Source organism: Podarcis melisellensis (genome assembly GCF_964234715.1).
Source record: "Podarcis melisellensis genome assembly, chromosome: 1".
Classification (NCBI taxonomy): domain Eukaryota; kingdom Metazoa; phylum Chordata; class Lepidosauria; order Squamata; family Lacertidae; genus Podarcis; species Podarcis melisellensis.
The window spans coordinates 71,082,270-71,104,680 of NC_138528.1; the positions used below are offsets into that span (position 1 = coordinate 71,082,270).

At 40.2% G+C, this 22,411-nt stretch overlaps 2 protein-coding genes across 4 annotated transcripts in view; both read right to left on the reverse strand.

Moving 5' to 3' along the window:
* Window positions 1-4,904, reverse strand: part of ABCC8 (ATP binding cassette subfamily C member 8) — a 58,946-nt gene extending 54,042 nt beyond the window's left edge. Inside the window, exons 1-2 of the mRNA XM_081926185.1 lie at window positions 4,597-4,904; window positions 2,132-2,273 (exon numbers count right to left, since the gene is read on the reverse strand). Coding sequence (XP_081782311.1) covers window positions 2,132-2,273; window positions 4,597-4,744 — 290 coding nt within the window. The 5' untranslated portion in view covers window positions 4,745-4,904. The remainder of the gene's footprint in view (window positions 1-2,131; window positions 2,274-4,596) is intronic.
* Window positions 4,905-10,057: 5,153 nt separating this feature from the next.
* USH1C (USH1 protein network component harmonin) overlaps window positions 10,058-22,411 on the reverse strand; it is a 47,871-nt gene continuing 35,517 nt past the window's right edge. For all 3 annotated transcript variants that reach the window (XM_081926058.1, XM_081926057.1, XM_081926059.1), the window contains exons 16-21: window positions 17,187-17,228; window positions 16,346-16,399; window positions 15,897-15,996; window positions 15,352-15,461; window positions 14,003-14,058; window positions 10,058-10,740 (exon numbers count right to left, since the gene is read on the reverse strand). In XM_081926058.1, the coding sequence (XP_081782184.1) occupies window positions 10,728-10,740; window positions 14,003-14,058; window positions 15,352-15,461; window positions 15,897-15,996; window positions 16,346-16,399; window positions 17,187-17,228 (375 nt within the window). In that variant the 3' untranslated portion in view covers window positions 10,058-10,727. The remainder of the gene's footprint in view (window positions 10,741-14,002; window positions 14,059-15,351; window positions 15,462-15,896; window positions 15,997-16,345; window positions 16,400-17,186; window positions 17,229-22,411) is intronic.

The window sequence follows — 22,411 nt, forward strand, 5'->3', positions numbered from 1 at the left end:
GCTCCTTTTTTCTTTTTCTTTTTTTTGCTAAAGAGTGGGTTCTTTTGCGGAAAACATTAGCGGGAAGGGCAAAACCCCTCTGACATGTGTCTAGAAAGCATGGGATAGCAAAAAAACACTTGGACCCATGCTGGATGAGCACCAAACTGAATGGCAGCATAATCCTATGCATGTCTCCTCAGAAGTAAGTCCCATCGAGGGAATGGGTATATCATTGCAACCTTAATGAACTAATTACTGACCAAAAAGTAAATCAGTGCACATGAAGATTTTATTCCTGTTCATAGTAAATTTGTTTAAATGAGAATATGATTGCACTTAGAACAGAAATAGGTTTATAGCTTTATTTGAAATATGTTATACAACAACACTGGCTTAAGGGGCTTCCCACCTCTTTCTCTCCCTCCCTTTGACATACATAAGCAAACATAAACAAACACAATCATAAAATAATTCAAATGTGTCATAACCACTCTGTGCAGAAAGCTCCAATTTCAGTCTGATTACCCAGCTGGGCAGAAACAAGCTGGGTACAACAAGATACAATTGTCATAATTAAACAAGATACAATTGCCATAAAGTCAGATTGTGTAGACCTTTGATTATGTAGCAACTGCCTTGCTAGATCAGATCAAGGGTCTGTGTAGTCCAGTATTAATTAATAAAAATTTAAAATGGTGGACCAAATGCATTTGGTGATTCTCATAAATACCACGAGCTTTTCTGATGACAGTACTCCCCAGCTTTCCACAATGTGAAAGGGTGTGTGTGTATCTGACAATGGTATGAGTCCAGGTACAGTGAGGAAGCCAGCTTTTCACTAGAACTGAATAGAAAGGCTATAAAATTCTATGCAGTGGGTTCATAGTGCATAAAAGAATAGACAAGTTTTAAAGGCAGAAGCACTATCTTTCATTTAAGCAGATATATGTAGGTGAGAAAGGTTTTCCCAAGGATTTGCATGGATTTCTTCAACCTCTGTTCTAAACCTGCCACCATTTAAACTCCCTTATATTGATTGTAAACACTACCAGAGGCCCAAAAGAGCCCAGAGGAATATTGAAAATTTAACAGTTTGACTGCTAAAGCTGTGAGTATACTATGCAGAAATTTGTCAGGAAGATATGAGCAACAGAGTTTTTTTTATTATGTGATGTTATCTCAAGGACTGGCTGGGTGCCAAAGCCTAACATAACCTTCTGCTGCCAAGCAGACTGTTAAAAAGATAAACTGTTTGGGCTTCAAGAAGCTGTTGTAATCCCCTTTTAAATTCACTGAGTTACTTTTTGTACTGCTGATTGCTCTTCAGATGCTCTTCAGTATGTGCTAGCATTTCTTAAGTACAGGACAAGAACTTCGGATAACAACAGACATTGGCTCTGATACGAACTTTATTTCTGTGAATGGATCCAACTTAACAGTCATCTAATGGAGCTTCTCCCCCCTTCCCCTTGCAGACCTCTACAGCAGTCTGCAGCCTCTTGCTCCAGGGAGACCCTTCAAAATGGCATTCCCACAAATGTGAATGGAGGAGCAACTTAGGATCCAAATAAATGTTTGAAATAGCTGCTACTCCAGGTTTGTTTAAGCAAAACAAAATCAACTGGCATTTCTAGTAATTTTAGCAACATTTTACATAATTTAAAGTATGCCATGATAGTGCTATTGGCTAAAATTATCTGAATCTCCCAATGCACAATGTATCATGTTGAGCTTTTGTTTTTTTAAGGGGATTTGATGTAATTTTTATAAGTTTGGGGCTCCCTTTCAGCTGCTCTGCTTGACAGAACAGTGTAATGAAGGGTCTCAGCTTGTCTCTCACTCAGGATTCCTATGATATTTTTCATCCATAGAGGATGCAGCAAATTTTCACAAGAGAATTGGCAAACAGACAGAATGAACTGGCTAGCTAAAGATAATTTAGAGTGTATGTGTATTTGTACACACACATTCTTGGCGAGGTCTTTGGAATATCTGACACAAGTCAGTAGGTTAATCACCTCGAACACAGATTACATTTCTAACAAGCAGAGTTGGCAGTAAACAAACTTGTGTATAGCAAGTTGCGTACCAATGTGTTAAAAATGGGAAAGTATTGTGAAAATGGAAAAAAATCCAGTTATGTACTTACCCATCAGACACTATACCCTCAGCTATTTCACATACCAGCACAAACAAAAGAATGAAAGTCAAAATCCAGCGTAAATTGTGACCAGGAAAATGAAGCCAAGTACTGTGGTGGATATGAACTTTGGAGCTTTGACTTCCCCATCCTAAATGTAAGAAAGCAAATAATCACAATTATCCTGAGAGTTTTGTACAGAAAAAAGTGAATAAAAAAATGCATGGCCCTGTCCATTCTGAACTGGAAACAGGAATATAGATCTTTTGCTTTTAAACATGAAAGGGAAACAAAGTTAGAAACAAAAAAAAATTCCTTCCAGTAGCACCTTAAAGACCAACTAAGTTAGTTCTTGGTATGAGCTTTCGTGTGCATGCACACTTCTTCAGATATCTGGCTTCAGATATATGGCAGACCAACACGGCTACCTATCTGTAACTGAAAGTTACAAACAAAACATTTGATTAAAACATCATAACTGCATTAAGGGTCTAAAATAAGATACAGATGGGATCGAATATCCTTTATATTTAGACTCTTGTAATCTAGTTAAAACTAAATCAAAGCAAGAACTCTGAATTTGCTCTATAGTTGGAACATCAATGTATTGAGAAACTGAATTGAGAAACTGAACACTAGGTGCTAGTTCCACGTAAGTCAATAAGAAGGGGCTTTCCACACTATTAGTGTAAACACACCCCAGATTCATTCCAGCATTGATTAGCATGTTGGTGTTTAATGCAGTGGACTAGGACCTGGGAGACCCATGTTCAAATCACCATTATGTTATGAAATTCACTGCCTAACCCTAGGCCAGTTACTATCTCTCAGCCTAACCCACCTCACATGCTGGGTGCGATGATAAAATTGTGCGAGGAATATGTATGTCCCCTTAAACTCCTAAGAAGAATGGTGAGATATTACCAAATATTCCTCTTTCCCCCCATCAAAAATGTCTCATTAACTTCAGTGAGACTTACTTTCTAGTCAGTGGGTTTGGGATTACAGCATTTGTGCAGTACAAATGACTTTCTTGTGTTCAATATTATATAGAGTGTATTGTGTATTTTTTCATGGAAAGCCAGTCATACTGCCTAGTATATTAGTTTACCTGCCTAGGTTATCAGTTTGTGCTTCTGTCTAGGCAGGAAGGGTATTGTCAGAATGGGAAGGAAGTGTGGGGGAACCTCACTGGTACACTACTTACAAATATAACACCCACAGCAAAAAGTGGAAGGTTGCCTGGGGTTATACATCAAATAAGTTCATATGCTCAAAATGAGTAATCAATCTTTACATATTAAAACTTCTTTTAAAAACAAAGGTTTAGAAAATAGTGTTTTGTTTTAGTTGGTCTTTAAGGTGCTACTGGAAGGAATTTTTTTTGTTTAGAAAATAGTGGTGAGAGGAAAGAGCTATAGCACTCTTTCTAGCAGGTGGATGTAATACTTGCAGAATCAGAGTCCTCACACCATCACTGAATGGAAAAAAATCCATATTGTCTGAAGTGCTTTGCATGGTCAGACAATATACTTCTTGAAGTAAAAGACTGATTATATGGAAACACTGGGAATTATCAACAAGCCAGTCCTTTAGCTTTAAGGTGAATAGACATTGCCAAAGGACATCAACAATGGTGCTGAATTTGTGCATTTCTCTTACACAGCTCTTTCAGTATTCCTCTTGAAAAAGAAGTCTAGAAAATTTATTTGTTTTTTAAAACAGCATTTGTGCCATTATGTGTTCATGACCTAGAACTCTGATTCTATTGATCTTCGGAAGAAGGCTGGTATAGAAATTGAATAAATAAATAAAATACAAATACATAAATGAATAAACAAATAATGGTTCACGGGCATGACTGGTAGCATGCCAGTTAAAGTTAGACTACAAACTACTGCTGGACCAGTAAAAGAAGTGCACACCTAGTTTTAAACTAGGGAACCCATTTTTTTTAAAAAAACCAACAACCCAAAAGGAGGTCCATTGCAGCAATGCTTTCTTCTTTCCTCTGTTTGACTAAACCCTAATATGTTTAAATCCTCTCCTCTCCATAACCTTCCTTGACTTCATTCAGCCCTTTTTCAAGGCACACACGATCCATGCTCTGACTTATTCAGGACGCCAGGCAGTTGAGCTAGGTCTGCAAAAAGATGGGCTGCACTTCACACCTGCCCCCAAATAAGTGAGCGGGACGAAGGCAAGAGAAGCCTGACATATATTTCCTGCTGCCGCCGGTGCTTTTCCTAGGAAGATGCTCTCTAAAGCCTTTGCGTCCGAGCTAGGGAAGGATGCTGCCCCTGCTGCTGCTGGGGAAAGCAGGTCAGCATCGCTCAGCAAACACGCCGTTGCTTCCTTCGCCTGTCTGCTCGGATGGATGCCTGCGAATGAAGAGGCTCGGGCGCCGCAGACCGGGAACGGGGGAAGGAAATGTCCGCCCGGCGGCCCCGCTTCCCCAGGCGCGCCTTACTTACCTATGAAGAGGATGGGGAAGGTGATGAACAGGAGGAAAACGTGAGGCACCACGTTGAGCGCGTCCACGAAGCAGCCGTTGTTGAGCACCCCATTGTTCACCTGGTAGGCAGCCGAGTTGTTCTCGCTGCCACAGAAAGCCAAGGACATGGTGGTGGTGGTGGTGTCCGAGGGTCGCCGGGGAGCAGCGTCGAGGGGGAGGCGGACATGCACAGCAACGGAACAGGCGCGAAGACGCGAGCCGGGCCCAGGGTCCTTTTCCCGCCTCTCTACCTGAGCTATGCCGCGGCGGGGCCGGCCCCCTCAGCGCGGCGGCAACAAAGCGCGCGCGGGAGGAGCCGTGAGAAGGCGGCCAGATGCGCCCCCTCAGCTTTGGAGCGCGCGCGCGCCGGGTGGAGCGAGGCGCCCGGGAACCCCCCTCTATAGGTTTAGCCGAGGTCGAGCGGCTGAGGAGAGATGGTGCCGCTGGGACGAAAGGCTGAGGCGGGAGGAGGTGACGGGAGCGGTGGGAAAGCAAATGCCGAGCGCGCTCCGGCGACGGAGAAGGCGCTTCTTCTGGCTCCCCGGCAGCGGCAGCAGCTGAGAGAAAAAGGAAGCCGCAGTTCGGTACTTAAAGGAGCCGCCTCCGCTCATCTGCCAGAGAGGCAAATAGTCGCTCTCTCTGCTTCTTTTCGGAGGGGATGTCAAGCCTGAGGCCATCTGGTGCGCGGGAACACGGAAAACCAGTCGTCTTTCTGTTTGTAAACATTTCAAATTCTGCCCCCTTTCCACTGTCTAAGGATTTCCATCATTCCCTTGGCCAGAGGACGCCTAAAAGCCACCTTTGCGCTAGAAAACTAGAATGAAAACTAGCAGCTGAATTATTTATTTTTACCATTTATTAAAGTTGTATACCGCCCTATACCCGCAGGTCTCAGGGCTGTTCACAGGATAAAAAGCACAATATAAAATCACGAAATACATAAAGTAAAAACAACCGCCCAACAATCCCCTCCCCCTATTTAGCCTGGCGCCTAAAGGTGTCTAATGAAGGCACCAGGCAAATCCCCTTGGGGAGAGCATTCCACAAATGGGGGAATGGGGGGCCACTGCAGAAAAGGCCTGTTCTCATGATGCCTCGCTCCAGACCTCTTGTGAAGAAGGCCCACAAAGAAGGGCTTCAGAAGATGATCTCAGGGTAAGTTCATATGGAAAGAGGCAGTCCTTGAGGTATTGAAGTCCTTAGCCAGCACTTTGAATTGGGCCCAGAGCACAGCTTTCCAAACTGTGTGTTGTGACATGTTATTGTGTCTGCTGCAGTGTGTAGGTGTGTCGCGCGAATGCTCCCTGTGCTCCTCCTGGGGCTGGAAAGCTGTTAGTTTAACATCCGGTTTGCTAGTAAAACTGAATTATTGTGTTGCGAAATGATGCATGTCTAAAAAGCTTGTCACCAACATGAAAAATTTGGAAAGTTCTGGCCCAGAGTATTGGAGCTGGAGTATTATGACATACACAGGGTCGACCCAAGACATTTGGGTACCTGAGGCCGATCACAAAATTGCTCTTTCCCTCCCAGCTAGGGAAGGAGTGAGTGAAGATCTACATCAGGAGCAAGAGGGAAATAAAGATCTACATCCTGTCAATCCAGCCCTGGAAACGAACAGGGCTCGCTCCCTTGTCCCTTGCTCTGCTAGCCTGCCCTCTGCTCTGTTGCTGTTATTGCTAAATGCCTGATCAGGCCATATTAAGATCACAACAATCCATTGTTTGGAATAATCTTATCTGGCTTGCGTCACTGAAATTTGGGGTGGATGAGCTGGGTCCACCTAGTTACTCAGTTCTGCACCAGCCAGGGGCAGTGTGTCCTGTTTCACTCTGCCCTGCTGCCAAAGCTGCTGCATTTGCTCAGTGGAGTAGCTGCTGCCTTGGCACAGAATTCTGAGAAATTCTGAGCAGGATTTACTTTTTCCTGCTGCAGAATCTTATTACCCAGGTGCAGAATTTAAAGGTTTTGGCGTGAAGTAACCACAGACCTTAAGTATGTCATGCTATTTATAGTCCTGGAGTATTTATGAGAATAGTCTTCTCTTCTTTCTGCAACTCTGTTCCTACAGTGTTAACAAGCTGCTGTGACAACTATCAAGACTGGAGTTTGTAGGAGCTAGTTGCCAAATAAGTTATACTTTCAATAATACGAAGACATAAGAAACTTCACAGACTTTATTGGTTTTGTACTTTTAAGAACCTTTCAAAGAGCATGAAATATGAGGATCTGATTCTGTTCTATTAAAGTCAAATAAAGCTATCAACAACTTTAGAGGGTTCAGATCAAATGCTGTGGGTGCTGCAAATTCATCTGGTCGCATATCTTGTAAAAATTCAGCACAAAGGTCAGCTCCTTATAAGCAATTTCATTCCCTTCACATCACTCATACCATACCTAGTACAGTCAGTAACCTAATTCAGTTGTGGATAGAAGGCAGAACAGGAAGAACTCATAGATCTCCGAGTGGTGGTTTGAAGCAAACTGGCAAAGATTCCAATGGTTGCAACAAAGTAACTCTCTCTACCCCCATATTCTAGGTTAGAAATGAAGAAAGGGTTTTTGAAGGGGGCGGGGATAACAAGGAGAAGATTTTTTTAAAAAATGTGGAAGGATTGTGAGCTCCATTCAGTTCAAGAACCATTTGTACCAAAACCCTCCCAAAAGTAGTCTTCTTTGTAACTTCCATCAGGACAGAGTAATTGCCTTGATCTGGATTCAGATGGTGACACCCATGGTTGCTTGTTTAGCTGTGCCTGAAACAAAAAAGCCCATCTGCGTAATGTTCTTAATCAGTTCCAGAGCTTGGGTTTAACTCCAAGGATAGAACGGAGCTGTTTTGTTTATAAAATTAACAAGGCACTGCACTTATTAAAGAGTTGGATTTCTGATAACAATGTGATGACACAAGGGTTAGTGGAAATTTACTGCAGAACCATGTTTAGAAGCATATATATGAAAAGAAGCCATATCTATTGCTGAACAAGTTATGCTTTCATACTGTCTCTGTTCTGCTTCTCATCTATGCTGTCATTATTAGGAGGTGTGAACAAACTCAATCACACTATGTCCAGATGGAAAGCAACACATGGAATGATTACTCTCTGACATGTGAGCCAGAAGCATTCTTAGTAGAACTAAGCATTTTGTTGTTGCTTAGAACATTTGTATCTCTGCTTCTGAGCCAGGTTATGGAAGGGAGAAGTACAGAACTCATGTAAGTCTTGTACAGTCCCCTAAATATGTATGGCTGCCAATATTAATCCCTGTTGCTTTCAGATCCAAACAAATATGAGACAGAATACCACTTATTTCCTCAAATGCAGCTCTGACTGTGATCCAGTTCCATAAGGTTGTGCACTGGTAGTGACTAACTTTATAAAAATATGGAAGTTTTACTCTCACTTGGTCCCTAAACAAAAAACATGGGACTTTAAAGCTGGTGTCTCTTTGCTTTGGTCTCTGAAGAGCTGGTGTTTAGCCTGAAGTGACTTTTGCCTGTTGCAGGTCTTCAGAGGATAATCTGAAAGGTATAATTTGTTCCCTTATCACCCTCTAAGGGAAGGGAAAATAGCAAATAGTTGGACCTTTTGGAAAGATGGGTCCTAGAGATCCTCTTTGCCTTTTCTGCTCTTTCAAAAGTCATTTTAGCCAGCACATAGATCTGTGTAAAATTGGTGGCATAATTATCTTAAAAGTCATTGCACTGAAATGAAGTTTTCTTAAGCAATGAGTGTCTGCTAATCTCACATTCCAGTTAAACAATTGATTCTCTGTTTAGCCTTAGTTGATCATGTGCTTTATTCCTGGGGAAATGTCTCTCTACTAATTGACAGTTGAAGAATCCTACTTACTTTAAATATGAAAATCTTCGTATTGTGATGGATTTTTTTTTAAACAAGTTGTTCTGTACAGTTCCTCTACTTAAAATTTTCAACTTGTGGTAGTAGAACATACTATTTTTGCTTTTTTAAAAAAGTGAGGGAATCAGATAGAAAGTTTTTAAAGGGACCTTCAAATTGGTGGCAGGATGTCTTTTTTAAAAAAACTAAACTTTGTTTTCTTCTTGTCTTATTAAATGTCATGTCAATATAATTGCCAGATTGTCCATTGTACAGTATGTTTACATGGGAAAAAGCTCTTCTTTCCCATTTAAATTTTCTGTTAAGCAGTAAGTAAACAAGAACCTATTAAAGTTAGGGGAGGATGAAGAGGTCAGTGATCCCCAGAATGGGAAACAGTAGCGGAAAAGAGGAAAGAGTAGAAGTGGGGAAAAGAAGATTGAAGCCAAGCAAATGTTAACATCTTTCTTTTCAGGACATGTTTGCACACTTTGTGGGGAAGATGACTGTGAGCATATTAGGAAGATGCCCTATGGCTTCTCATTGTATTTTGGGGATAAAAGCAGCACTTGGAAGCCAGAAGTCCCCTTTTGCTACTGGAAAACCTCTTCTACTCACAGGCTAATGGAAGACTGCTGCATAACCCCCCAAAGCTAGATAAATTCTTTCATAAGATATTATTTCCCACTAGAATTTATACATTGCAGCCTGTATCTTCCTTACTCGCCATTACTTCTCATACTGTAGTGCTGCACTGTGGGAATAATTGAATTTCACAGCACATGAATGGTTTGATACATTAAATATTTACCAATGATGGGACTAAGATTGATCTGGAAACGCTCTCTTTCACTTTCGGCTCCCCTTAAAACTGGATACTCTTAACAAAGGACAAATGGCAAGTAAGGGAGAGACGTTTTCTCCAGACAAAAATAGCCCTTTCATCTTGTATTTGCTGTCATAGGGAACTTGCTTTTGATGCTAAAAGGACCCCACAATCTAGGAGTTAAAAGTACAACAAGTATTTTAGTGAGTCAGACAATTGGTGCTTCTAAACTAGATCATCTCTAACACAGGCCTGTCCACATGTAGAGGCTCTGGCAGTCATCTTTCCTAGCCATGCCCCAACAGAACTTATTGTGAATTTTAATTATGTATTGATTTTATACTTGTAAACCACTTAGAAGCTATCTTGCCATATACATGATAGATAGATAGATAAGTAAAAAATGTTATCTGAGATCCTTCCTAGTAGGGATGCTTGGAACCAGGGATATCAACCTGAATAAAATATTGTGGGGACCCACATAATCACATGATGCAGTGCATACACCCCATTTGAATGGAAATGCCCATCAACATTGTGGGGGCCGAAGCTCCCAAGGCCCCTACGAGTTGGATTCTATGCTTGGAACTGAAGCTGGGGCTTCTACATTCAGGGCATATGCTACATTACCAAGTTATGGATCCCTATCTCCCAACACACCTGGAGTGGGAGTAAATGCTTGTACAGTACCTCCTCAAAGTGTGTTTTTATTATTTTGAAACAAACCAAGAATTTGGCAGATTTACCAACAACCACAAGTTATCAGAATCCTGTTAAAAGACACAGTAACTCAGTGTCTGGGAATTACCATTTTATTTTCAAAATACATTATTGCATTAAAAGGCAGTTTAGAAATTATGCTGTATATTTGGATATCTTGGCACACTGGAACAACAGCAGATGTGAAACATAAAAACAAAAATCATTTTTGAATATAGAGTAATTAAGAAAATGTAAATGCTTTATCTGTAAAGATTCAAAATAGCAATTCAGAAACGCATTAAGCATCGAGTTATTTATATTATCAGTATCCTCGCTGATTTCCCCCCTATCTTCTGTGCTTTAAGTATTAGTATGTTAGAAAATTACTCATGTGTAGGATTGTGCTATTTCTTCCTTTGAGAAAGGATCGAACTCTCCTAAACAATTTCACCTGTAGTGTAGTTAGGACAGTTTCAGAATTGGCCCCTGGCTCTTTTTATCATCTCCAATGAATTATTCAGCTGTTGGCAGTTATAAGCAACCACAAACCATGGCTTATGAGAGGAAATAAAATGACATGCTGCTCTGAGAGTTCAAACACAAGGCCGTGAATGATTTGCAGAATCTCATGTTCATCTTATTCACACTTCTTGACTGATAGAAGTCTGATTTGATAAAAGTAACTTGATACCTATACATTGGTAGGTTTCTTCAGAATGCTTATGTTTTGTTTCTCCCATCTTAAAAAAATGTCCTGTAATAGGGGAGGAAAAAGTGGTTAATGTCCATCTCTACCAAGGTGGGATACAACTTGAGTAAGCAAAACCGAATCATACGAGAAAATGAGATAAAATTAGCGTTTACAATGCTTAACCCTTCAGAGCATGATCACAAAAGACTCATGCACATCAACATGACAAATGAAGAAGCCCAAAACACTTACTGATGGTGAGCTGGATGTCTCTATTTTTCCAGGAGGCTTAGGAAAGGTTAGGAAACGTGTGTGTGTGTGTGTGTGTGTGTGTGTGTGTGATGGTGGACAGGAATGTGGAACGAGTCACACTTTTTCTTTTTGTGCTTCCCTGTGAAGTGATGCATGTACTTTTTCTGCATCTGCAGTTCATACATCAGGTTGTAGTGGAGTTGTTAGTGGAGTGTTGTAGTGTGAGGTCCCCACAGAACATTGCCCCAGAAGCTCAAAAAGAGGAAGCATGACTCACTTGCAATTTCTCTCCATGACTTGTAAAGGGTAAAAATCTCCTTCATTTATAAGCAACTTTAGGATTGGAATTGAGAAACTTTACCTAGACCAGGTCTGGGGAAACTGGGTCCTCCAGATATTGCTGGACTCTCATCAGCCCCAAACACCATGGCCAATAGTGGGAGATTATGGGAGTTGTAGTTCAACAATATCTGAAGAGCCACAGCTTTCCTATATGCCTTTTTAGAAACCATGAGTTCAAGCCTATGTGCACATTCACACGGATACAAGCTCCATTGGATTTTAATGACATCAGAATATTTTAAGTCACTCTGTAATAAAAAAAGCAAAATGTCAACACCAAGAATGAACAAAAACATGTGTTCCTTTGGCAAGCCTGATTATAAGTTTAAATATTCAATTTGATGTTAATAGGATTTAAAGAACAAGCAGCTGTGTAGTGCACACATCCCTGTAAATTCTGAAAACAGAAGTGTTATTAAGATTTTGCTAATTGTACAAGCAAGTTGATGTTTTTGTCTGACAGAGTTGGTTGGATCCAGCCTTGTAAAGTTCTGACTGCATTTTTTTGAGGGAGCTATTAGTTATTTAGCTAATACAGAGTGAAAAAGAACTGAAGAAAAATGATTTTTTTTTTAGTCTCTACCAATTTTTACTTAAACACATCACATTGGAAGCAGTTAGAGAAAAGGGCATTATATAATACAAAATAATACTACATGATACATGAATATTCTTGCTACAGGGTCCACAGTTTTAGCACTAATTGAAGAAAATGAGAAATACCAATTCCAAAGAACATTCTGCAAAGCTTTTAAGCGGCATGCAAAGTATAGGCAGGCGCATGCATTGCAATGTACACATTTGCACAAAAACATAATATGTGCACCCAGCTTTGCTATTCACCATGAGGGAACACTGCAGTGGTTACAGCTGCAGAAGAAACCCTTGTCTGTACACTGCAGCACTGCCTTCAAAAACCTTTCTGTTTATGTTGGGGATGACAGATGACGAAGGAATAGGGCTAAATATATAGGATATGAAAACACACAATAAGTATGGAAGTTACTCCTCTGCTTGCTTGCACTCCTCTATGTCTCTACTAATAACTACTAACATCAGATATTTTGAAACTACCCCAGCTTTACAGCTTGTTTTGTAGGCTGTATTTTTTGGTTTGTGAATACTATGGACAGGGCTTGGTCAGTGGTGGTACCACAGTTGTGGAATGCCCTTTCTACTGAAATCCAAAAAATCATTTCCTTCTAAGTTTGGGCAGGTGGTTAACACTTTTTTATTATTTAGAAAGACTTTTTATTGCTTAACTTCCGGCTGTTTGAATAGTCTTTGCTGCTGCTGTTATTCTTCTACTTCTGCTGTTTTATTGATTCCCCCATTTGTGCAGATGGTTTCTCATTAAGCTAGAGATATGCATTGGAGGCAGAAACAAATTTCCATATGCATTGGAATTAGGCTGATAATTTCAGGCTGCCATCAGAGCAGTTAAGTATTATAAAATATCCAGGTTTCATTAGGAATGTTCAATAATACATGGTAGATGATTTGTTGAATGACGAAAAAATTAGGATGATTTCATGGGTTTTAGGCCACTTAAAGCTTTAACTTCTTGCCATTCCCTTAGTAGCCCTGATAAGCAATCAAGCTCTCTGCTAGGTCCTGCTAAATATTTGGTCACAATTGTGTTCTATAAGGTCCCAAGGATCCTCAGAGCCCCAGCTTGTGTTTTCCTGTCAGAAACTGCCTAATGGGATCTTTACCACGTAGGCTTAGGTCTCCTTCTCATTACTCAACCTATAAAATAGCTTATTTTCTGAAGTGAAGCACTTGCTACCTAAGATACTTGGTGTAATAATGATCCCCAACCCTTGCACATCTCTTCTGCCACCCCTGGTGAAAATCAATCAACCCAGGACTCGGCTACATTGGCAAAGAAAATATGCTTTATATGTGTTGTTTATGCATTCTAACACTGTGACACCAGATGGCGCTGTGGAGCTCCATTTTTGCTAACCCAATTTCTCATATAAAGTTTGCAACGCATTTAACTGAAACACTTCTTGATGTGTCTAGAATCCAGCCCAATTTTCCCTTCCTCCCCCCCTCCCCTCCCACTTTCTCCACTGCTGCTGCATCCTGTCTTTTATGCAGATGCTGGGAGCGGGAGGTGTGTCTTTCAGTGTTGCTGCTGTCCTGTTGCATCACTTCCAGCATAATTGTTCCTTCATCTGGTCAGGCCAGGAAAGAGAAGGTAAGCAGCAATGAAGGCAGCAACAGCTTCCACATCTTCCTGACAATTCTTTACCCTAGGACTTATTTTAAAAACATTTCCCTAGGTTCTAACTTGCTTAGCATTTAATCTGTTTTTGTTGATATCCCTTCATTTCGTTAACATTCTTCTTAAAATGTGAAGAAGAAGAGAAGAGCTTGGATTTGATATCCCGCTTTATCACTACCCGAAGGAGTCTCAAAGCAGCTTACATTCTCCTTTCCCTTCCTCCCCCACAACAAACACTCTGTGAGGTGAGTGGGGCTGAGAGACTTCAGAGAAGTGTGACTGGTCCAAGGTCACCCAGCAGCTGCAGGTGGAGGAGCGGAGACACGAACCTGGTTCACCAGATTACGAGTCCACTGCTCTTAACCACTACACCACACTGGCTCTCATGTGGTCACTAACGTTTGAGCCTACATCTAAGGACTCCAGCTGAAGTCAAATAAGAGAGACGCCTAGTTTATTTCTGTGAACTAATATATGACTATAGAAGTGAAACCTTACATTTCATCATCATATTCCTTGGGAGGAGACACAGCAATGACCAAATCAATCCAATCCTGCAAAAGAAAAGTTTCATAAATATTAAATCTAAATCACCAGTAGCTAATCAAGATAAAGTCAAATGCAGTTAATACTCTTTCATTATGTGCATTTTTCGATATGGCAGGCAACGCACCTAAGCTTCATGCCTGTTAAAATAAAGGATGCAAGTAAAGTAGAGCCAAAAGCCAGATCTCTAACCCACCCAATATCAATGGAAAATCTTGCCAGATGAACATAAACTTTATGTGCCTATTTTTTTTATTGCTCTCAGAAACCTATCTAATCCAAGTATTGACCTAATGTCAGTATTTGTGTATAGTTATTATTCTGTGTTTATTGTATTAGGTCTGTACCAAATGTTTATGCAGGTCCAACAGTAGGATTTTCTTCTAAGAACATTTTAGGAAGATTTTTGCTCATATATATATATATATATATATATATTCACACACATACACGGTATATTATATATGCATATGTATGCGATATATACACATCATAATCAACGTGTACTTTAACCAATGTCTATTTGGTCTATGTATATTATGTAAGAATCTGAATACTTTGCATGCAACTCTTCAGACATTTTAAAATGAAATGATATTACTCTTTGTCCAGTATTTTCTTACTGCTTGTTTTTGCACACTGGATGGTGTAGAGACAGCTGGTCAAAAGACCACTGGATGCAGAATAAGTGCTGCTTTGCCAGCAGAGAGGGGGGCCTAATTGGTGGGCAGCACTTATGCCACCAGGGCCCCCTGTACACCTGTAGAAAGCTCCATGGCCAAAGATAACCAATACTCCTCCTCCTCCTCCTCCTACTACTGCCGCTGCTAGTTTATTATTTATATGCCTTCCATGTGACTAGGTTGCCCCAGCCACTCTTGGTGCCTTCCAACAAATTAAAACACAGTAAGTATTCTTAAGTACCCAACAGCCACCCATTGGTGGTATTCTGCTGGCAACATGCATGTGTAGAAATTTGAGGTGTGTGTGTCAGGATGGTTGAAGACCCACAAGACACAGCTCCTTCCCTAACTCTCAATGTGCTAATAGCATCCATGTTCAGTAATGAAGTTGTGTATTTCTATGTATTGTATCACACAATTTTTAAAGTTTATAATACATTTTCCAATGTGGGATTCCTAGACCTTCTTCACTTCTATTTCATGATAGGGCACATATGTTGTTTTTAACTTTATGTTTACCAATACTTTTGAAAATTATCTACTGCTTTTCATAAGGAGAGCAGGAAACATGAATATCTGATATGTAAAATGTAGATTAGGAAATGCAGACTAACTTACCCCACCCATGTTCCAGGCTTTTGCAAGAGTCGCCTGAGCTTCATCCAGTTTAACATCCAACAATATCTTGCCATTCACAGCCATGATTTCATCCCCTTTCACAATGCCTCCTGAAAAAGAAAATACAAAGCAAAGGAACAAGAACATTTCTGGCTTAATTACAGAGGCATTTACTACTCAGCAATGTGGAAGATCAAACTAGAATATTTAATGAAGGGAGCAATTCTGGGTAGGGGAAACTATGCCACACCATACCAAAATAATGTTACAGGATTGGGGGGCTGATGCCTGTGGATCCCAACCAAGTCTGTGATTAAGTATCTATAAGATTCTAGTGTACACTAGAAGGAACTGCTAAACTGTTTAAACCAGTTTGCTAAGTTATTTAACAAGTAAATAATAGATATCTGCCTCAAGAATTCCATTGCTTAAAAATGAGCTTTGTAAGGTTTGAAAGATTGCAAAAAATGTCATAAACGTAACTGTTTTATCAAATGAGTGACATGATTTCATCTTTTCTATTGTTCTCGATCAAAGCTACCCACCATGCTTGTCTGCAGCACCACCTTCATAAATAGCAGAAACCACTATTTTTCCAATTGGTGAATTGATGCCCCCTTCTACTGCAAGATCTAATGATCCTTCCTGTTAAGAAAAACGTAATTCAGAAAAGATGAAAGAAAAGCACCTTTGTGAAAAGGAACATATTGTTCAGCCTTTAAGAGTTTTCAGAAGTAAAGCCAGTATCTACTAAAATAAATAAACAAATCAATAACACTGATGGAAGTGGTTTTTGGGCATGGGCCAAATCCTTCAATAACATCTGGTGTTGGGAGAAGAGATTTTGGGTCATTCAGTGTGAGAGAGTGACTGTTGAACTTCGTCACCAGCAAGTTTCATTTTAAAATGAGCACTGGTGCCACATTGCATATCCCAACAAAGAAACTGCCTCCTAAAGCTTAACCAGTTATAATTCTTCCATCACAAACATTACCTTTTTTATGCGCAGAAGTCGCACATCTTTCCCCATAATTTGATCAGGTGAAAACTAGCAGAAAATCAAGAAACATGAGTTAGTCATCAAAATTAAAAGACACCTGCTTCTTGAGAGAAAAGCAATGACAAACCTAGACAGCATCTTAAAAAGCAGAGACATCACCTTGCTGACAAAGGTCTGTATAGTTAAAGCTATGGTTTTCCCAGTAGTGATGTATGGAAGTGAGGGCTGGACCATAAAGAATTGATGCTTTTGAATTATGGTGCTGGAGGAGACCCTTGAGAGTCCCATGGACTGCAAGAAGATCAAACATATCCACTCTTAAGGAAATCAGCCCTGAGTGCTCACTGGAAGGACAGATCCTGAAGCTGAGGCTCCAATACTTTGGCCACCTTGTGAGAAGAGAAGACTCCCTGGAAAAGACCCTGATGTTGGGAAAGATGGAGGACACAAGGAGAAGGGAACGACAGAGGACGAGATGGTTGGACAGTGTTCTCAAAGCTACCAGCATGAGTTTGACCAAACTGCGGGAGGCAGTGGAATACAGGAGTGCCTGGCGTGCTCTGGTCCAGGGGGTCATGAAGAGTCGGACATGACTAAATGACTAAACAACAACAACAACTTTTTCAAATACGAAAGACAAATTACATAATGCGAAGCATGCATCTTAAAACAGAATGTAGGCACTTCTAGATATAATCTATGCAGAACATGCCCTTTGCAGGTCTCTGAATTAGTTTCTGCCTTAGTTCAGAAAGCTAAAAATGCCAGCTGTGTCAAAAGGCAGCGCAAAGCATAAGAGATAACAAATGGCCTATACTTGTAAACGTCTCCTTACCATTGTGTAGGGATCAAAGTTTTCCACGTACTTCTGGAAGCCCTGCAAATAAAACTGGTAATCAAATACATGCATAGCAAACAGTAAATGGGAAGGGGGTCTCCTAGATGAGCAAAGCCAGAAAAGAAATGAGATGATGACTTTTAGACAGTTTGTTAACATTCCTCCTGACAGTCAGAAGACATAGAGAGATTCCAACTGTTTAGGATGTAATAGTCAACTAAAATTGTTCTAGAGAAGTTTCCTTAGACTTAGCTATTGACAAGTTACTTTTGTCTTTGGATAGTGAAGGCTACATGCAGATGATGTATTTAGCTGAACTCCACTAACATAATTAAGGGAGAGTTGCAGGCTCTCGGTAGAGGTTCAGCAATATAAGGAAGGAGTAAAGCTAAGATGGAACTGGCAAGTTGGCTGCTACAAAGCAGAAAAACAAAATAAAGAAGAAAACATTTCTTAAAAGTTTTTATTTAATTGAACATGCATCCACATTCATCTCTTCAGTGCATGCATAACTTTTTAACTGCCTGTCTAAAGCAAATCCAGCTCATTTTACTGCACATCAAGACTGCTCATTTTAAACAACAGGGGTGGTGGTGAGACTGTATGGCTTTCGTTGTCTTCTGGTCTAACCCTGACTAGAATCCATGTGCCCGTTTCACACACATCTAACACTGATCCACAATGGACATGCTTACATGTATTAAAATCAAGCACATATACCAGTGATCATCCTAGTGGGATGATAAGCATGATAAATAGGATGGTAAACACATTGGGATAGTCCTGTTTTATTAATTTCAGTGTAGTTTTAGCCATATCGAACTTTCTCATTGTTGACCCCGCTCCCTTTATTAACTCATTTGGGCCAGTTTTTAGATTTCTGGTTTCTGGTTTCACAGATTCTAGATTTGTTGTTTGGGGAATAGCTGTGTTCACAAAGCACTTTACTTGCAAATAGTACAACTCTGACATAATATGGTTTATAATAATGAATTCTGTAAAGAAGATAAAAATGAAAGTGATCTGGGCAGTCTTTATATATTAGAAAGAAATATTCTGAACAAATGTCTTAGAACTGGGGAGTTGTAATTTGAGTGGAACCACTGATTCATGGTGTGATTTAAAGCAAATCACTTCATCTTTCTTAACCTCAATGTCAGTTTCATAACAAACAGATGTTGTCCCTGAAGAATACTTTCCTGGGAAAATATGTTTTAAGAAAGAGTAAATACAATACCTTTAAACAAACACAGGCTGTATCCAATAAACAAATCATTACCACTCCAGGATAAACACTGTGAAATGCATTTAGTGTTTCTGGGAAAAGTGTCACCAAACTGTTTTCATTGTGTACTATTAACAGGTGCACAATCACTGGGCATTGCTACATTAAAATTTAAATTGCAGATCTAGTATTGTCCTTCTGCTTCATGGTGAAAGGAGAGAATATTAGCAGACTGGTTCCAAGTAGGAAGGCAACAACTTTACTGTATTCTCATATTTTAAAACCACATCATTTGGCCCTGTGAGTTTGTTTGTTTTAATAAACCAAAACAAATAATCAGCATGGGTGGGGTAGGGAAAAGCAAGGTCGGGACTGTGGAGTGGGGGAAGAGGTGCTTTAATCAGGGCAAATAAAGCTCCCATTGATGTCTTAAAATATCAGGATTTTTAGTGCTTGTAATTAGAACCAAACTACACAAGGTGTTTTTCATGTACTTTGGCCTTTAGTGCAAACTTTTTTCTTTCACTAATTACCACTGTAGGGATCCCCAGTCCAGACTGGTACTTTGGTGTGGGGTTTGGGGGCCGTTAAGCTTTATCCTGCAGCTCTAATCCCAACCTGGACTGGGCCTCTCTTCACCCGCAATCTGCATCAGGGCACGGAGCTCCCATTTGTTTAAATTGGAGCTTTTTCTCCCAACTCAAATTGCAGGTGCAGGGGCTCTGATCAGAACTACAGAAGGGGACAAAGGGTTGGATGCCACATCATGGTCTTAACGCATAGTCCGCCCCAGAATGGTGATTTGTGATAGAAGTAGCTTTCACTTGGGAACAAACTACATGATAAACATTATGTATGACCCTTAGTTTCTTAATATGCTAGAAGGAGTTGGATGCATTCATCAAGGGAGTATAAAGCTTGATTAAGATAATAATCTTAATCCATTATTATAAGAGAGGGGGGAATAAAGAGAGGGAGAATGCTAGTATCAAAGCACAACTGAAACACCAAAATGCCACACAAACAAAGAAAATGTTATTTTACTTGTTTTTTGTTATTTTTAAATGATGAATTGTAAACCACCATCCTTTTAAACATCTCTTGAGGCTGAAAAAAAGATAGAAACAAATTGCCAAGTGTGCAATTAGTTATCCTACAAATACATCAGCAAGAGCAAGGCTACTTCTGTACACGCACAAACTTCTTCTGCATTGAAGGCACAGTTGAACTATATGTTGCATCGTGGATCAGTTGCACTTCAAATAGACACTGCCTAGCTGGACTATCTGGACTCCCTCTCACAGAAGGAGAGGAAATAAGATGAGGAAATGAGAGGCAATGAAGGGATAGTTAAATAGTTAGGATAACTTAAGGAGACGACTCAGCTGTGTTAGGTTAAAATACTAGAACTTATTTTAGTATCATGTAAAAAAATACAACTACTTCTGGGTATTGCTTTTTATAGATAAATATGTTTACTGTTTTAACTGTGTTCTGTCCTGGCTGGATTATAAAGATCAGTATCTCTCATCCCACATATCCTGTGTGGATATACTCAGTTAAGTGTACAGGAGAAGAGTCCTACGGTTTCTTAACTCACTAGGGACTGACAGCAGGTAGGTATTGTGAAGACTATTGATGGAAGGCTAGATTCAGGGCAGTAGCTGAGTGGCTGATCTATTTGACCTCCAGGAGCCAGGGTCTTGTAGGAAACCCCAGGAATGCCATCCATGTTAAGAGCTTAAGATCTGTCACACGTCACAATATATCTGACATGTTCAGTTTGCATTCTGAGTTAGAACTCAGAAGGAAAGGTGGACACCAGTCGTGAGCAGATCACTTGACATGCAATACCCAACACACTTGCAGCATGCAAATTATATAGGATTAATCTTACCAGGGCTTCTGATTTGATTGCTGGTCTGACCATGATATTGTGGTCAGGATGCAGCATGACAGGTTTGGAGACTATAGGTACAGCTGGGCGACGCAGGGCAGGAGGGCCTGGAGAAAATTGCTATGGAGGTGCAATTTAAGAATATTACAGAAAACACCTGTGTGTTTCACACATTCTAAATGTAATTCAGACACTACATCAACTTCTATCAAGTCCCACGAAACTCATACGAAGGTAACCCACACCACCCACTATACCAACCAATGCACTATAGGGGTGGGGTGGCGATGGGCGTGGGTGGGGAACTTTATAGTTTGAACAACAATTTAAGCACCAAGCAATACTAGACTCAGGGCCATTTGGATATTTCATTTAGAATGCTTGCTTTTCCACTGATAGCTAGGACCATAAAACTAGGCATTTCATAAATAAAACAATTCGTTTCTTCTGAGATCTGAAAGTCTTATGGTATTATGTTGGAAGGCTATCACGTTTTCTTTATTTACTAAATATATATATATGACATACCAATGGGCTGCCTGATGCAGACGACATTTTGCTGAGGTGACTTGTATTTCGTGCAACCTAAATGACAACAGGTTTCATATGGGGTATGATGACTTATGGTTTTGACATACCACACAACCAATAATCATTTGAAAAACAAATTGGTTTAAGACAGAAAGAAGAATAACATGCAGGTGACAAAATATGTACTTCTTTTGAAGCAAGCATGACAACCTTCAGATAACCCTTCAAAGAGCTGTCTTACTTTAAAACAGGATCAAAAAATTATAATGAGAATTGTTAGATAACTTTCATTTTAAATATTCTTAGCCCTTTATGGGTTTCCTCAACCCATTTGTATTAATTAAAACAGCAATACTGTACAGTTACCTGAGATTAAACCCTGCTGAACTCAATGTGGTTCAACTACATATATGTGTATAGGATTGTGCCATATATTAAAGTGGTCAATGACTAATACATTCCTTCCTTCATTGAAACAAAGCATGGAAACACAGACTAATCCCTACAATACGATTTAAAGCACTCTTATCTTATTTATAAACACTGAAATCAACTTATGAAAGAGGAAACAAGCTAAACTATTAAAAACATGAACAGTAGCATTTCCACCTGGATGGAGAACTGGTATTAAAATCTTCATGTACGAAAACCAGAAACCAGAGAAAGCCTTTTGAAACAACAAAGCATCACAAGCAGACAGAAAGAACATGCAATTTGGGAGGACCAAGGATGGTCTTTAGTAGAAATCTGCAAAGAAGGTGCACCATTAGAGATCTCCATTGTGGTTAACAGATAGTGGAGTGCATAGTGAACTATCAGTAGCTCAACAGCAAATTTAATAAAAATGTAAAGGTAAAGGGACCCCTGACTGTTAAGTCCAGTCGTGGACGACTCTGGGATTGCACCGCTCATCTCGCTTTATTGGCTGAGGGAGCCGACGTACAGCTTCCAGGTCATGTGGCCAGCATGACTAAGCCACTTCTGGCGAACCAGAGCAGCACACGGAAACACCATTGACCTTCTTGCTGGAGCGGTCCCTATTTATCTACTTGCACTTTGACGGGTGGCGCTGTGGTCTTAACCACTGAGCCTAGGGCTTGCCAATCAGAAGGTTGGTGGTTTGAATCTCCGCGACGGGGTGAGCTCCCGTTGCTTGGTCCCAGCTCCTGCCAACCTAGCAAATTTAGTACTTGATCATTAATGTGCTACTCAGAAGCACATTCATGTTTGATTCTCAGCTGTTATGCATTTGCTCAAGCAGCCCCCCTTTTTCTTACACAAATATGTAGTAGAAAAACACACACTCAGTTGACTAATATAAGCTGTACAAATGTCTCCATGAAGCACAATAAGATTTCCAGAAATGTGCAAAAGACCACACTGGGGTGGGAGAGGACAAGCATGATAAGACCATGTTCTAAAATGGGCTTATCTTTTCTTTTGTGGGGGAGTGGGGATGCTGCAGTACAATATCATGCAGAGCAAAACTCACAGTGGAATATGTATATTTTCTGTTGACAAACTCAAACAGAAGCAGGAGGTGGTTGGGTTTGCCACAGATGCAAAACA